General features: G+C 38.4%; 1 protein-coding gene across 1 annotated transcript in view; it reads left to right on the top strand.

Moving 5' to 3' along the window:
- Positions 1 to 16,916, top strand: part of cdon (cell adhesion associated, oncogene regulated) — a 40,649-nt gene that overhangs the window by 22,561 nt on the left and 1,172 nt on the right. Inside the window, exons 9-19 of the mRNA XM_042487392.1 lie at positions 1,003 to 1,280; positions 1,771 to 1,945; positions 4,292 to 4,408; positions 5,225 to 5,428; positions 6,518 to 6,699; positions 7,602 to 7,707; positions 10,046 to 10,168; positions 10,438 to 10,629; positions 12,277 to 12,572; positions 12,712 to 12,791; positions 14,854 to 15,116. Of these exons, the coding sequence (XP_042343326.1) occupies positions 1,003 to 1,280; positions 1,771 to 1,945; positions 4,292 to 4,408; positions 5,225 to 5,428; positions 6,518 to 6,699; positions 7,602 to 7,707; positions 10,046 to 10,168; positions 10,438 to 10,629; positions 12,277 to 12,572; positions 12,712 to 12,791; positions 14,854 to 15,116 (2,016 nt within the window). The remainder of the gene's footprint in view (positions 1 to 1,002; positions 1,281 to 1,770; positions 1,946 to 4,291; positions 4,409 to 5,224; positions 5,429 to 6,517; positions 6,700 to 7,601; positions 7,708 to 10,045; positions 10,169 to 10,437; positions 10,630 to 12,276; positions 12,573 to 12,711; positions 12,792 to 14,853; positions 15,117 to 16,916) is intronic.

The following is a 16,916-nucleotide window of genomic DNA, read 5'->3' as shown; positions in this document are numbered from 1 at the left end:
GTAACTTTGTTGCCATTGCTTCAGCTTTCATTACGCTGTGCTTTCTCCAGTGACCCGTCTTTTTAATCTGGCAGTGTTGATACATGATTTATCAGTTATATACAATACAATATATTGTGATGCAATAATGTGACGATTTGTATTTTAGAGCTAAAAAAATATTGCAATATGAGTTAAATCTGATTGGTTGTGATAATTAAAGGTACTAAGTGTTATTTGTATAATCCCACAAGTTAAATAGCTATCAGAAGTCATGTCTTAATATCTAAATCAGTCTTTGTTCAGCTGTCTACATTTGGAGACGGTTACTCCCAAGAACAGTCAGGCTTTTCCGAGACATTTTTTCCATCAGTTTAGTTTAATCTTGACAAAGATATGTTTGTTTAAAAAAGGACTACAAGTAATGATTATTTTCATTGTTGATTAATTTGACTTTTATTTTTTTCAATTAATTGATTCAGCTCTTTGGTCCATAAAATGTCAGTAAATGGTGAAAAATGTTGATCAGTGTTTCCCAGAGCCTGAGATAATGTCTTTAGATGTCTTGTTTTTTTCACAACTTAAAGATACTGTGTTTACTGTCACAAAGGAGTAAACAAACCAGAACATTTAAGAAGCTGTAATCAATGAATTTTGACTTTTTTTCTCTAAAATTTACTCAAAACAGATCATCAAATTAATTGGTTATTGTATTAATAGTTGAAAAATAATTGACTAATTTATTTAGTATAGTATAGTTTTATAAAATAATTAATTTCCCATCTAAATGAGCCAATTAAGTGCATTTTGAACTAAAACCTCTATGAAAGGCTTATTAAAAGGAAAAGTAGTGAAATGTGAAAGCAGGTTTTTTTGTACATTTTCCATTTATGTAGAAATAAACAAGACATTTAATCACAGTTTGCTTTTATTCTAGCTGTAATAAAATGACTATAAATCTGACTGAACTGTGATCTGACTCTTGTTATATTTTAATAATGTGTTGATTTCTCTTTCTGACAGATCCACAGATGGACTCCACAACTGGTGTTCTGCTGGAGGCTTCTCCATCACTCCACCCCATGCAGAGCGACGAGGGCCACGAGCGCTTTCTCACGGAAAATGACGATGGCGACACGATCAACCTGCCTGCTGACAGGAGCAGTGACCGTCCGACTCCAGAGGCGCCGATCATCATCAGCCCGCCTCAGACTCACAAGCCTGATGTGTACGACCTGGAGTGGAGAGCAGGGCGTGACGGAGGGAGTCAAATCAACGCCTATTTTGTCAAATACCGTAAGGTGAGGGGAAAAATACATGGTGCCATGTTTCACTTCTTTCTTGCCATCGTCTTCGACAGATTTTAGTTTTACCACAAACACATGACCTTTTTTTGGAGTGCTGTGCCTAAACCAACTGAGAAGGGGCGAATGTAATTTGCTCATTAAATAAAGATGGAAGGACCAGGACCTGAATTGACTGATTTATTTCCTGTTTAAATCCCATGTTTTCTTCAGTAATAAGCTCACTCTGACTATTAAACTGCAGCGATACGAGTTAAGACTTTGCTGGCAGCAGGACTCAGTTCCGCTGGAGCTGGAAATTGTGACAGAAATCTCACAGGGATTGTTTCTGAGGCTGTTCCCTGCCGTTATTCAAGCTCGGAAGGAAAGAGAGTGAACTGTGGAGGATTGCAGAGCGACACATGATTTTGTTTTTCCCTCTGTCGTTTTTAGTAATGTGTTTGTGTTTGTCTGTGTGTGTGTGGCCTTTCATCTGTATGTGTGTCAGGTTGATGAAATGGGAACAGTGGTGGGGAGCTGGCACACAGTTCGTGTCCCTGGCAGTGAGAAGACCCTGCGGCTGTCGGAGCTGGAATCCTCCAGTCTCTATGAGGTGCTGATGGTCGCTCGAAGTTCAGCAGGCGAGGGCCAGCCAGCCATGCTCACCTTTCGCACCGGCAAAGGTCAGTTTAACCACGGGCTCTCAACAAAATAACACTTTAACTGCTCTTAATAGCAATTTACCTTCACTTCCTGTGTGTATTAGGCTGTTAAGTTTTTCTTCTTGTATTCTTGGGATGAACTGACTACTGGAAGACCCCACATCACCACTTTCCCAACACAGCTACAATAGAGAAACATTTTCAGCTGCCTTAAACATGAACTGTAAATGTCAGCTTTTGGTGTCATCTTCTCCAAGTTAAAGAGCATCTGGTTGTTTCCGGACTCAAGATTTTGCACCGACATTAAACAGACATGCAGAAAGGAATTTATCAGAAGAAGCAGAAACACCTGTTTCTTCCACCATCGATAGCTGTCTCACAAGAACAGAAAACATGTAAAGCACTTTGTGTTTTCAGAGTTAGGGGTGTAGGAAAATGTACTATAGCTTTCTGGGGTAATATCTGTGCTCCTATCTTGTGAGCATACCCATGTGTAATCACATTCTGTTTGGGATTTATGGAAAAGGAAGAACCATAAAATATTTTCAACAAGCCTACTACTGGCTGAAGTGCATAGCAAAGTAAAATCCCACAAAAGTCCTGTGGACTTTGAAATGTTAACCCTTTAAAACCTTGATTGACATCAGTGTCCATGTGCTGTGTTCAGTCACCTTACAGAAGCATTTAAAGCTTTAAAACCTGAGCAAATTGATTTGATTGCTTTGAAAAAGGTTAATCAGCAACTTGGCGTAACACATCCTCCAAATTGCAAGAAATTATTATAAGGTACAAGAAAATTACCTGAAAATTAGCTAAAAATAAAAGTGTGCGAGATAATTATAAGAAAATCATCAAAACAAAGTCCAGAAAATGATATTAATAATTCTTATGATTATATATTTAAAATTGGGTTACAGAAAAATGCTTTATATTTTTTAAATATTTTTTCTTTTTATTTACACAAATTGTTTTGCACTTTCTTCAGATCACTTTCTGTGTTTTTGTTTTTACTATTTTTCCCTTTTTTCATTCTAATTTCTGCAGAGATTCTTGTAACATTTTACTAATATTTTGCTAATATTTGGTGCATGTCTAGTTAACGTTCTCATTGCCTTCTTTCCATTTTTTTGAAAGAAATCAAGTGACAAACACCAAAACATAAAAAGATGACGTCCCCATGATAAACAATTGCTGGATGATTTTAAATGTAACAGTAGAATATTCCCTCAAATGACCACTTCTACCACAGTGTCCAATAATATTCCATAAGTACAATCATAATGATAAGTATCATAATCACAGTGAATGACTGAGCAAGTTTTTGGTGTTTTTTGAGACAAATAGAAACAAGAACAACCACAAATGTTCCAAAAACTATACTGCTATACCACAGCAGGGCTGACAAAATGTTCCCTGGTCAGAAATATGCAAAATACTGCCAGATACTACAAAAATGACTGTATCCCAAGGGTGGTTCTTTTACAAAATTGTCCTGGACCGAAAAAAATGCCAACCAGTCCAAAACCAGGCTCTTATGTTCAGCTGCAGCTCCAAAGTTGCCAGATCAACGCCACCTCCCCCAAGAATATATTTGGCGTATCCTCAATAAGGTCAATTTTTTGTCTCAATTGTATTCATTTGATGAGTCAGCTGTAAGGTGTGTCTCCTTCATACACAATGCTTGTTTCAAACCTTTCCCCCACACTGCTAGTAGTATAATCTGGTGGGGAAATATTGAAACAAATTAAAAAAAGAAAAGTTAAACAAATACATTAAAAAAATAAAAAATAAAATCAGCCTTTAAAACCCGCCACATGTATATAAATAAAAAGCTCAAATACATGGGCACAATATCAAGGACATTACCTTGGTATACTATGTGAAATAACTACAAAATTATTGTTCTTTAATCTTTACTTAAGAATTTAATAGCATTTATTTTTCTATTTAACCTTTACTTAACCAGAAAAAAACCTCTTGAGATTAAAATCTTTTTCAAGAGTGTCTGAGCCAAGACAGGCAGCAACATAATTTACAGACGACATTGAACAAAAAACACAAAATCAAAATTTGCAACTCCAAAACCAACATTAGCATTTCTGTCCCTGTAAAGTCTTAAATTGGACACATATTCACATCACACACACTCATCCAAGCCACAGCACAGCTCAGTGTAACTACAGTCTTGTCCAACAGAAACCCAAAAACTCACCCTGATAAAACCCAAAGAGCTCCAGAAACCAGGAGGAAATTTTAGATTTCAGAGCCAACATCCGGAGCTGTTCTATGTGCTTCTGGTGGAACTGATAGCCCTGAAGACCTGTTTGGCCCTGTTGTCCTTACCTGCTTTTCTTTTTCCTCTCTCAGAAAAGAGCACCACCTCCAACAAGAATCCGTCCAAGCCTCCTGTCATCTCCATGCCCCCTAAAGCCCCAGAGGACAAAACCCCCAACACACACTTTGGTGTCGTCATACATGACCGAGGTAGGTGGAGAGTCACTGAGTGTTTTGTTGATGCATCTGCTGGACTAAGTGCAGACAGTTAACGTGGGATGTTTCTGAGGAAGTTCTGGGGCTCTCTGTCGGGCAGATCGTTATTGTTGAGTTCATGACCGGACTCTGCTGAATAGATCTCAGAGCTTAATGTTTAGATGTGGTCTGCTTTGTTTCTTTGTGCCTCGCAGTACAAACAGTGAAACTATAGTTGACACCCTGTAATGACTCTTGATGAAACATGCTGTAAGCAGAAAGCTGTGAGATTGCACACGGCTTTGGGGTCAGACCTGTGTGTGTGTGTGTGTTTGTGTGTTTGTGTGTGTGTGTGTGTGTGTGTGTGTGTGTCTGTGTCTGCGTCTGTGTCTGTGTCTGTGTCTGTGTTTGTGTTTGTGTTTGTGTTTTGTGTTTCTGTTTCTGTTTCTGTTTCTGTTTGTGTGTCTGTGTGTGTGTGTGTGTGTGTGTGTGTGTCTGTGTGTCTGTGCGTGTCTGTGTGTGTCTGTGTGTGTGCATGTTTACTCGCATTACAAGCGGCGTACTTTCCTGAAACTCACACTGGTCTTTTCACTAACCCTCATTTCTCTCTCTCTTACTCTCCCCTGCCCTCTCTAACTTTGTGGCTAAGAGCCCAGGCAGTAAGTACACATTCCTCCACGTCATGCCGTCTATTTTTCTTCCTCTGTGAACTTGTTTCATCATTACATGAGTTGGGATGCAGTGGTGATGCTTGCCAGTTCAGTGTGTGTGTGTTTTTAATTGGATTTGCAGACATTTGCATGACTCAAAGGTTATTTGTTTCTGCCCCAGTGCCCGAGGCCCCTGATCGCCCCACCATCTCAATGGCCACTGAAAGTTCGGTGTATGTCACCTGGATCCCCAGAGCCAATGGCGGGTCTCCCATCACAGCTTTCCGTGTCGAGTACAGACGTGGTCGCAGTGCAGAGTGGGTCGTGGCTGCAGATAATATCTCACCTCTCAAGCTGTCTGTGGAAGTTCGCAATCTGGAGCCTGGTGAGCTTTTCACAAACTTTTCTCTACAGTCCAGTGAAGCATGACATGATTCCTCTGCACAGATAACACTCTCTTGATCTCAAGTTATCATGTGATGCTAAGTGACTAGTTTGCTTATCTGTCATTGTCTTTATTTTTCTGTTGAGATTTTGATCAGTCAAACTTAATCCAGAATAATGTTACCTGTTTCCCTGCAGCATACAGTGACCATCATCTTAGTGAAAGACAACTATTGGCCCAAAGTGAAAAAAGCATGTAATCATTGCTTTGTGGCGCAATGATGATATTGTTTTTGCAGCACGGTCATCACATTTTTTGTAAAAAAGTAGATAACACAAAGAATAAACCTATCAAATGATTAAATAATACAGCATTTTTTAAGCAAAAAAAAATAAAAATCAAACAAATTAATTTCTGCCCCTAACAATGACTATAGCACCTCTCAACTTTAGTTTTACAATTAAAATAAATCATTAGAAATACAGTCAACAGTCTGACTAAATTAACATGCAGTAAATATGCAAAACCTATCAAATGATTAAATAATACAGCATTTTTTAAGCAAAAAAAAAAAAAAATTTTCATGAATATTATTGTTTTCATGCAGCCGCGCATGCTGCAGTTTGTCCCCTTACATGTTGTTTATCACGTCAAAATAAAGACGTGATAAAATATACTTAGTGTGTTTACCACACACTAAGTGTGTGGTAAACTTAAGCTACACTAATAATATGACTGACTTTGCATAGTTATATTTTTTACAAAAGACAAATTCATATATGATTACAAACAGATGAGAGGCTGTGTGTTTTAAACCACAGTAAAAACCCCACTGAGACGTAAATTCTGACTGCGCCATCTACATGTACAAAGAATGCTCCTTAAACCTGAATAATATAAGCATATCCCACATGTCATTAGCATGCTATTTACATGACCTGCATTAAATTCAGGATATTGTCATATTTTTTTTCGGAATATTAGTTTGCATGTAAATGTAGTCATTGATCTATGCCACAGGATAATATTCAGTTGTTTCTCAGCACCACTGTAGTGTAACATTGCCCCATCATTGTTTTCCTTTCTCAGGATCCTCCTATAAGTTTCGTGTTGTAGCCATGAACATGTACGGTGAGAGTCCTCACAGCATTCCTTCAAAGCCATACCAGGTGCCACAAGCCAGCCCACGTATGGCAGACCGTCCTGTGGTCGGACCTCACATCTCATCCACAGACGCCATCAGTGACACACAGATCATGCTGCGCTGGACTGTGAGTACACTACTGACACAAAACATCTATAAAGCCAGTGGAGGAAAGTTTTTATATCTTTTCAATGCTTCATCAACATTTTACTAATTACTTATTTTCATAATTTTGATTAAATATCATTCTTATCAGTAAAACTCACATTACACTGTACTTAAGTTAATTACTGAGATCAGAAAAAAAAGTTGCTAAGAAGAAGTCAGACGGGGCAAATAAACCTACTCTACTTGTCATAGTTGCTGGCACACAGTTTTTCTGTACAAGGAGAGAATATAATTGATGTCAATTCCAGTTTGCTGCCAAATAAAGTAGTTGGAGAAGAGATGATCTGGATAAACTGTAGGTTTGTTAAAAATCTGCTTGATGTCTCATGTGTACTGCCTCATGTGTTGTTTTTTTTTTTTGTTCTTGGATTTTACAAAGTCAAAACTTGAATTATTAACTTTTTGACAGCACGTAAGACCAGCGGGTTACAGACTTACTTGGATGATGCAGTATGTTTTCCAGCTGGCTTACCTGTGTTTGAGCTACTGGTACTTCTTTGGCAGCAGAGAATCAACCAGACCTTTAATTGAGCTGCTGTGCTGATTAGAGCTCTAACAGAGATTAAGAGGCCCGTCAATCTACGTTTTGGATCCGCCCTCTTCAAAGCTGTTTCTCGTCCTCACCACAGTTTGGGCTGCAGATGGGCTGCAGATAGTTCCCCACATTTACTTAACCTCAAACAGTCTCATTATCTCCTGAACTTTAGACAGAAAGTGCAATCACAGTCTTGCTCGCAGTCCTGTACATCTGCTGATAACAAGCCCCGCCATTAGTTGCCGGAAAATTTCCCCTCTTTGTATAATAATTGCCCACCAGACTGCGGCAGTCTTAACGTAATCTTTTTTTCCATCCCCATCCAGTATAGTCCCTCGAGTAACAACAACACTCCAATCCAAGGTTTCTACATTTACTACCGGCCCACGGACAGTGACAATGACAGCGACTACAAAAGAGATGTAGTTGAAGGTGAGTGGAAATGCAGATTTGATTGTTGGTGTGTCTGTGTTTCGCTGCAGATTGACTGTGTAGCTGCTGTCGATTGTTTGTCGACAGCCCTGTTCTGTCCCGGATGTTAAGCTCGTGCTCTGCAAATAAACTTGGGGAGGGGGGGGGGGGGGGGGTGTTAATGGATAATCTGTGTAGAGAGGGTGTAGTAGTCAAGAGGGGCATTTCTGTTGTTTGATTTATAGAGAGTGCTGTCCCTGGGTAGCAGGGCTTTCAGAAATGTGTTTTTAATAAATGGTTGCCAGAGTTGAAATATGAGCCCGGCCAGAGAAGGGGAGCTCAGGTTGCCGGGTGGAATGCTAACAGTGGAGCCTGGTACAGGAAGGGAAGGAGGGATGTCCTCTCACTCCGCCCAACTCTGTTATATCTTAACGTCCAGTTTTCAACAAAGTCCTCACTGTCAGGGACATGTGTGTCAGGCTGGCTACCAAGGGAGCACTGTTTTGGTGATTTGGAGCTCAAATGATGTCAACATATTTAGATTTAAAAATTGGTTAAGTTCATTTAAAAAGGTGAAGGATTTTTTTTTGCATGATGAAGTTATAAATAACTGTGTTTCCACAACAATTTCACATGTAGTTAAGACCCCATTCCACTTGATATATAAGTATTTATTTAGATTTGTAACCCAGACACCTAAAACTTTATAACTAGTCCAGTCTCACAGCCATTTTGTGAGATTTAAAATCTAACTTTGGCACCCCAGTTTTAAAAGAAGATACTGACAGACTTAAGATATAGACTTTTAATTCAATTCAATTTTACCTGGATTGTCTAATTTTTCTACTAAAATGTATGATTATACAATAATTTGAAGGATGTCCATATATACAGTATATTGTTTTTTTAACCTGTAAATGTTATAAAAAAGTGCCAATAAGGCTTCAGCTGTATATGATCAAACTGAATATTGATGTTTATCATACTCTGTACATTTGCCCAGCTACAGTACTGAAAAGAAGATACAACCACCACAGAAGATGCATGCACATTTCGTTACCTTCTCCACTGCCTGTCAGACTTTTTATACATAGGCTACTTCGAGATATTATTTATTTAGTAATTAAAATAACGCATTTGTTCAAACTTTAAAAAAAACAACAACTTATAAGGGTAATTCTAACTGATAATAATAATAATAATAATATTGTAATACTGTATACAATGATAACTAACCACAATATTTTCTGAGACACTTATCATAACATGAAAATCTCATAAAATCGCAACCCTAGTGCCAATATGATGAGGGATCCAATTGATTCCATTGATTTAAGGAATATATGCACGTTTTCTGACATAAATTCTTTTATGTTCATGTATCAATAAAAGTTCTGAATGAATCAGAATCTTATGTCTTAACGAAAGTAACAATTTATAAAAATTTTGCCCAAAAAGCCCAAACTAATAATCTGAAAAACTGACTTTTGGTACCCAGCAGTTTTATTATTGGTGCTACAGTCACATTGCGATCAGCACTCAGTAAGTGCTAAGGTTCAGTTCGCTGCCTGTCATGCATGCTGCAGTCTCCTAAGATAATCTGTGCTTGTCATGTTTACATGTATTTGAAATCTGGGATTGAGCACAACCTGGTGTTTATTTGTGCATGAAACTTCTGCCTCTGTATTGACTCTGCTTTACAGCCCAGAATAGATTTAACTTCAGCAGCAGCTTTCTTTTATTGTTCCCACTTCCAACAGTTAAAATCTACCTTGGGGCAGTGGAAGCACTTGTGCAGTGATTTTTTTTTACTTCATATGAAACAGAACACAGCAAGAACAGCAGCTCATTTCAGCCTCATTTATTGGAAATGTAGCATTTCCATGTTGGAGATTGTAGTCTCATCTGCGATTCCAAAGCATGTAGTGGTGTGATTGTGTGTGGCAGTGCAGCGGCGGAGTGTGTGTTGTGTGTGTGTGCGTGTGTGCATGCGTGCGTGCGTGCGTACGCATGTGCGCGCGCGCAGGGAGTGGGAATACTGGAGGCAAGCCAGGACAAACATGAAGCTGCCATATATGGAGCTCATCTAGAGTAAGGCAACTGTCTGAGCTCTCGTGGGACTGACAAGAGTTAGAGAGAAGGGTGGGGGTGCTGAAGCAAGGAGAGAGAGGGGTGACGGAGAGAGAGCATGAAAGAACACGACCTGAGTTGTGAGACATGAAGAGAAGTTAGAGAAGGAGGGAAATACTGATAGTGAGTTTACATAGGAGCAGTGTGAGTCAACAAAGGGCTCATAGAGGAAATGATATCTCACCTTTGTCCCCCTTTCTTTCCACCTCCCTTTCTCCCTCCTCCTCAGGTGTAAAACACTGGCACATGATTGGACATCTCCAGCCTGAGACCTCCTATGACATCAAGATGCAGTGCTTTAATGATGGGGGAGAGAGTGAATACAGCAACGTCATGATCTGTGAGACCAAAGGTAAGAAAACATAAACTTAACCGCACAAGAAATGACTCGTGCGTCAACCAAACCTCCATTTTATCAGAAGTCCGGGCATGTTTCTGCAAAGGCTGTAACATCAATGATAGATACGATCGCCATAATTACACAACATAAATGTACTGAGTTTTATGAGACGAACAACAATGGTTTGCTTTCTATAGTTTGGCGCTGTGTTATTTTCCTTTTTTGCTAGCGGGTAAAAAGCTGTTCCTCACGGTACCTCCTCCCTCCTGTCTCTGCTATAGCACGTCAGTCTCCAGGGTCGCCCAGCCAGCACCCCATCACCCCACCTTACCCCCACCCGCAGGAGCCACCCAGCCCACCTGGAGGTCTGCTGTACCTGATTGTGGGCTGTGTTTTGGGAGTGATGGTGCTCATCCTGCTGGCTTTTATTGCCATGTGTCTATGGAGGAATCGCCAGCAGAACAACATGCACAGTGAGTTTATAGACAACCTCAAGCTGGATAATGTGTTAGATCTATCACATAGCATATGGAGTTTTTCAGTAGTGAAGTTTGCAGCACCAGCACACACACACAAAGAGTTAACTCCACTTTAAATGTCTCATATTTAAAGATAGTTGGCCCCCAGACAGCATGTGCAGCTTATTCCAAGTGTTCATAGTACATATATGGATCCCACAGCGCTTGCAAAAGTGTTTGCCATTATTGGACGGGCTCTTTACCAGACATTTTCGGTCTGTAAATTTTTGGGGCTTTGCAGCCTAAAAGTTTTAGGGAAAACGTGAAGATTAAGTCACAGGTGTTGACTTTCTATGTGATATTTCACATCAGAGTGAAGTCAACTATAGGATGATTTTCTTTAATACTGGTGGACAATTGTAATAGTAAAACGTTGTTTTTCATTAACTTGTTTTTACAAATATGAACAGTTTTGTATAAATACTGTCTCTTAATGTATAAAGTAGGCCAAACTTCTTTAAGTGCAAAGTTTCATGTTGATCTGACCCTTTGAACCAGGAGCGACATCACTTTTCTTGTGCTGCTTTCAGACGCCTTTCATTGGTACTTTTAACTTTTGAACCCTGAGCAAATTGGTGCAAGTTCTAACAAAAACATGGGGAAGAAGGTAATGATTGACTTGGTAAGAAATGTGCTGCAAATTGCAAGGAATTAGTAAATCTAGAAAATTATTTTAAAATGTTTAGGAAAAAAAAAAGAAAAAAGGTAGGGAAAAACGATATTTATTTAACAATTTTTATTTATTGGTTTGTTTGTTTGTTTTACTTTCTTTTTCTCCAGATAATTTTCTTTTATAATTACTTTACTAATTACTTTCTCATTTTTTATCTTTTTTTTTTTTAAATGAAGCCAGTAACAACAACACTGTAATTATAATGTAATTGTTAAAAAAAACTGCATAAAATGTACAAAATTGGGGGGCATTGGTATTTGAAAATTATCAAAAATAAAAGACTAATAAAAATTTGAGTGTTAGAGCCAATTCTTAGTATGTAATATACTGCTGTATGACAGAAAAAAACTGCAGACTGACAAATAACTGAAAGTGGATCCTCAGATGCAAAAAACCCCACTTCCTATTCAAAAATGTTAAAAGAGTCAGGATAAAAACAAGAAAGGTAAACAATGCTTTCATGGGACCATTGTGAGTAGAAGATACCACTTAATTCTGTGTTTCTGAGAATATTACTTATGATATCAGATGACTAGAAAAGAACAAATTAGCTTTACATTGTTATTGCACAGTGGTCTATGGACAGATTGTGATATGTACAGTTTTAAAGTTTTAAGCTTGAATACCTAGCTTACTTGATATTAAAATGATTTTCTTGTTGTCATGAATTATTTCTTTAAAGGTATACTATGCAGGATTGTTACTGTTTGCATAAACTTGCTCTTCAGTGAAAGTCAATGGAAAAGCCAACCCTGAATTCACGCTCATTTTGTATATTGGCTCACTATATTTGTGGGAGTTTTCGACGCTGTGTTTCTTGGATGCTTGCTGCTTAACTAGCCTAAAATTTGTCTCTACCTCTATCCTAACCATTCTACCTCTCGATCCTCTCCTTTCTCATTCTCTCTGTCTCTGTCTCTCTGCTGTAGAGTATGACCCTCCTGGCTACCTGTACCAGCCAGCGGAGATGAATGGCCATGTTCTCGAGTACACCACTCTGCCTGGCACTAGCCGCATCAATGGGGGTGTCCACGGGGGCTATGGGCGCAGCGGCCCCATGTTACCCCAAGGGTGCCATCACCTCCACCACAAACTCCCCAACGGCTTGGCTCTGCTCAATGGTTCGGGCAGCCTGTTCTCACCCGGCCACCCACACGGTCACGATGGCACCCTGCCCCACAGCACCCGAGAGTGCGAGCACTCGCATCCCCACCACCACCATAATGTGAGTGCTGCAGTCCATACCTAGAGACTGGACGCATTATTCCTATCCAAGTATTGAATGACCAAGTATGGCATTTTACATCAGTAGTTGCAAATCCAGTTTGCTCTGGCTAAATGTGGTGTTTGTGTTCTCTTGTCAGGGTGGAGGCATGTACACAGCTCTCCCCCAAACAGAGACATCTGATTGTATGAGCTGTCAGAATCTCTGCAACAATAACAGGTAAAAGAACAAGTTTTTGTCATTGATTTTATCATTTCATTTATGGATATCTTTTTCTTTTGTTGAGTACATCTGGAACACAATGGGGTAATTCACCATTATTATTATTATCATGATATAAGGTGAGGGTGAATGTTTCTGTAAGAAATGAATACCTTACTTTGAACGCTGCCTTGTCACTTTTTGTCCCGTCTGTCCGAACCCCCCTTGATGTTTTCTAGAGTGATCTGTCACTAATTATTAGATGGCATAGTACCTAATAACATAGCTCATGTTAACTGTTAGTGTTGTGCCCATTTTGGAAGTCCCTAAACCTTTTTTTAAAAAATGAAAATAATAATACAAATATTATAAATGAAAAAGATATTATTGTCATATAAATCCTATAATATAATTCAACTGTAGAACTGAAAAAAAATCACAATAACCCATTATTCTGCTCAAACATGTCAGCACAAAATGTGCTTAAGAGTGCTCTTTTATTTGCATAGATTCTGTTCAAATTGTAATTCAAGTCATCATCATCATCATCATCATCATCATCATCATCATCATCATCATCATCAAACCATTGTTTATTCAGGGAAGATTGACTGGGCATTAAGCTCCTTTACAGCTATGTCCTGAATTCAAATTAGTAAGCTAAAAGGATACAAACATATGATAGCAATCGCAAATAATACAATAAATTCAATAAAAGCCAATAAATAGCAGCAATGGTTGTCAAAAGTTATACATAGCCATAAAGTAATAAGGATGAAAAAGCTAAATATCAAACAAATCTGCCATTAGTGAAAAAATGCATATATACAACAACAGCAGAAAAAAACAACAGTAAAATGTTAAAAATAAAAACTATAAGTAAAGATCATGTCTGAGAATCAACCAAAGCAGGAGCACTGTACAGCAGCCATATTATCTAGCATACACTTAAAATGATCTACCAACACATGCCTATCTAATTCCAATGCCTCTTGTATCTTGTTCCATTCATTTGGTGCAAAATAACTCAAATCTAATTTACCAAGCTCAATACTGATCTGAGGAGTTTAAAGGGATAACTTTTCCTGTGAGCATGTGTGATGGAAAATAGATTTTAAGATTTTCCATTTAAATGAGAAAACATTGGTGAATGTCAGATTCTTCATAAAACCTGTGTAAGTGCGTTTCAAGAACAAATTTCTTCTTAAGAACGGTTGGTGAATGAGGCCCATTGTTTCTGAGTTTTATTTTTCAAGAAATCTGGGGAGTTATTGCTGTTAATTTATAATAAATAAATAAATAAACAAACAATAATATAAAAATCCAGGCAAGAATTGGATGTGTGAAAAACACCCCAAAGACATACTTTAGCTTAATCATTCTTCCTTGAAGGGACTCTTTGTTTGCTGTTTGTCACAAGTGCACAAACAGCTCAGACTGAAAAAGATGAGCCTTATGGATTTTGTAAGGCAATGCACATTGCTCATATTTCATAAGATGCTGCTAAGTAAAAGTGCACACCCACACACACGCACACACACACACACACATTTCCCCTCCTGCTAGTCTTGTTTATGTACTTAAGGGTCCCCAGCATCACAGTTTACCCTGTGTGCACCCAGCCAGCAGACCTAATGAGCCCTGTGTTTATTTACCTCCGGCTGCTGGGAAAAGAGGGGGTGTGGTCATAATCCAATCGTGTGCCGATAGAGAGAAGCTGAGTTCAGGGAAACATGGTGAAGCTCGCTGCGTGTAACTGTCTGCGTATTGGAACTTCACTGGAGAGCAAAACCACAATGTGTCTCAGTTATTTAGAGGCAGTGAGACTGGACGTTTAATCTCCAGTTGAACTGTTGAAAATGCATTTCGCAGCTGTGCGAGAGCGCTCCAGCCGTGTTAGAGCTGTCGTTGTTTTGTACACTGTTAGGGGTATTAACACAAGAGGTTCTGTGTCTGGTGGAAAACCCACAGATATCTGCAGAGAGGAAGAAGCAGGGCTCTCAGTGGGTCGGCGCCCAGCAGTGCACTGGCAACTTTATAAACGTTTGTTCTGATTTTCTTTCCATCTCCCTCTGTGCAGATGTTACAACAAGACCAATGGCACTTTCTCCAGCAGCACTCTGCCTGTAATGCATCGTGTGGCGCCCTGCCAGCAGGACGGGCTGGAGATGGTGCCTCTGGGCCAGGTCTCGTCACAGTGCCACGGCCCTGACAGCCATATGCACTCTGCTGACCAGGGGGCCGACGCAGGGTACCAGCCAGACGAGCACAGGGAGTCCTCGCCCTCGCAGCATTCCTGCTGTCTGGTCGGGAACAATGAAAACTGTCCAGCAGACAACACTGGTGAGACACATTTTTATACCAAGTGCCCACAAAATCTTTCTAAGTATTCAGTCTTTTTCCTCCTCCACTACTTTTGTCTTCCTCAAATACAGTGAACTGCAACTTATCACTGTCTTTCCAGCCCTGGTGATATATTTGAATTACCTATCGTCTTCAGAAAATCTGTAACTACAATTTACTTTCGGATAATATTTGAATAATGAGGCTAAAGACTAAGACTTTAGAAAATAAGATACACTAAAAGTAGATCAACTTTAGCAGGGATGATCTTAAGTGCATATAATGTCTTGTAATCATGTATTTTTCTTATAGCCAACAGTGGTAGTATTTGGAATAGTGATGGAACATGATCATAGAAGAAACAGTGACGTGTTTTTGTTGTTTTCTTATTCCAGTCAGTTTTCACTGCAAGAACATTTTGTTGTGTTGGATGCTAGTAGTGTCTCTGAACAGCAGCTTGTGGCCAGTGAAATAATTAACGATAAATGAAGAAATAGACAGTTAAAAGATTATCTAGATATTTTGGGAAGTATGTTTATTCACGGGGAATGGACATGGTCATGGATAACCTGGAAAAGTCATGTAATTTTGTTAACTATGCGCCAAAAGCTTTAAGAGCAGTGGGCTCGGACAACATTTTTAAATTATAGCTGAAACCTATTTATTAAATATTATTTCAAACCAATTCTCTCATTTTTACCATGCTTACTAGTCTCTGTGCTTTATATTTTTGTTTTTATATTTCACTTATCATCAACTGTCTTTTGATTATCTAATCTTGTTGTCTTTCTGCATTTGTGTTGCATTTTTATTGTGAAGCTCTTTGACGCATTATGTATCTATTGTATAAAAAGTGCTCTATAAATAAAAGTAATAATTATTATTATCATTAGGATTAGTAAAATCCTTGAAAGTTTTGAAAATGACATGGGACTTTGTTGTGTGTAATGAGATTAATTGTCACAGTAATCTCTAGTGGATAACCTAAATGTAATGTAATGTAACATAATAGCCAGTTTATTTGTGTAAGCTGTTAATGTAATGAACCCCTTATATGCATCAATGTGTGACAGCGTTTTGTTTACTATCATGTATGTTTCTTTATTTTCTTTCAACTTTCCATTTCTCCTTCCATATATGACAGCGAGCTGGAATTATGTTTAAATCGAGTTTGAATCTGATATAGAATGAAACCATTCTCATATCTGTCCAGTAAATATAATGCTACAACCAACAGGCACTTAGCTTTACGTAGCTTGAGTACTGGAAATTTTTTTCGTAACTTCCAGTAGTCTTGTCATCGCTTTGAAGTTGTAGCCAGTGGAGATTCCAGGAAGTCACTTCTACCTTCCAAGAAAAAAATCAGGCAAATTCCCCCCAAAATCTTAACTACTTGAAGCCCAAAATTGGCTTATTTTCTTTCAAAAACATGGAAAGCAGGCAGTGGGCAATTTTGAAAAAGTACCAAAAAAAAGAAAATTTATAAAAAAAATTACCCATAATTATCCAACTAAAAATAAAAATAAAAGTAAAAGAACCAAAAACAGAACCATAAATAAAATAATAATTTAATTATTATAATTATAAATATATTTTTTGGTATTTTCCTTAGTTATTTGAAAATTTTCTAATGATTTTCTCTCTCTCTCTCTCTCTCTCTCTCTCTCTCTCTCTCTCTCTCTCTCTTTTTCCTACCTAATTTTAAGGTATTTTTCTTGGTACCTTTTACATTTTTTTTCAACTCATGCAAAGTTGCTTAATAACTTTTTCCCCATGTTTTTGAAAGGAATCGCACAAATT

The sequence above is a fragment of the Plectropomus leopardus genome, chromosome 5, assembly GCF_008729295.1.
Source record: "Plectropomus leopardus isolate mb chromosome 5, YSFRI_Pleo_2.0, whole genome shotgun sequence".
NCBI lineage: Eukaryota > Metazoa > Chordata > Actinopteri > Perciformes > Serranidae > Plectropomus > Plectropomus leopardus.
The sequence above is the reverse complement of the archived record's forward strand: the minus strand, read 5'-3'. Positions and strand labels throughout refer to the sequence as shown.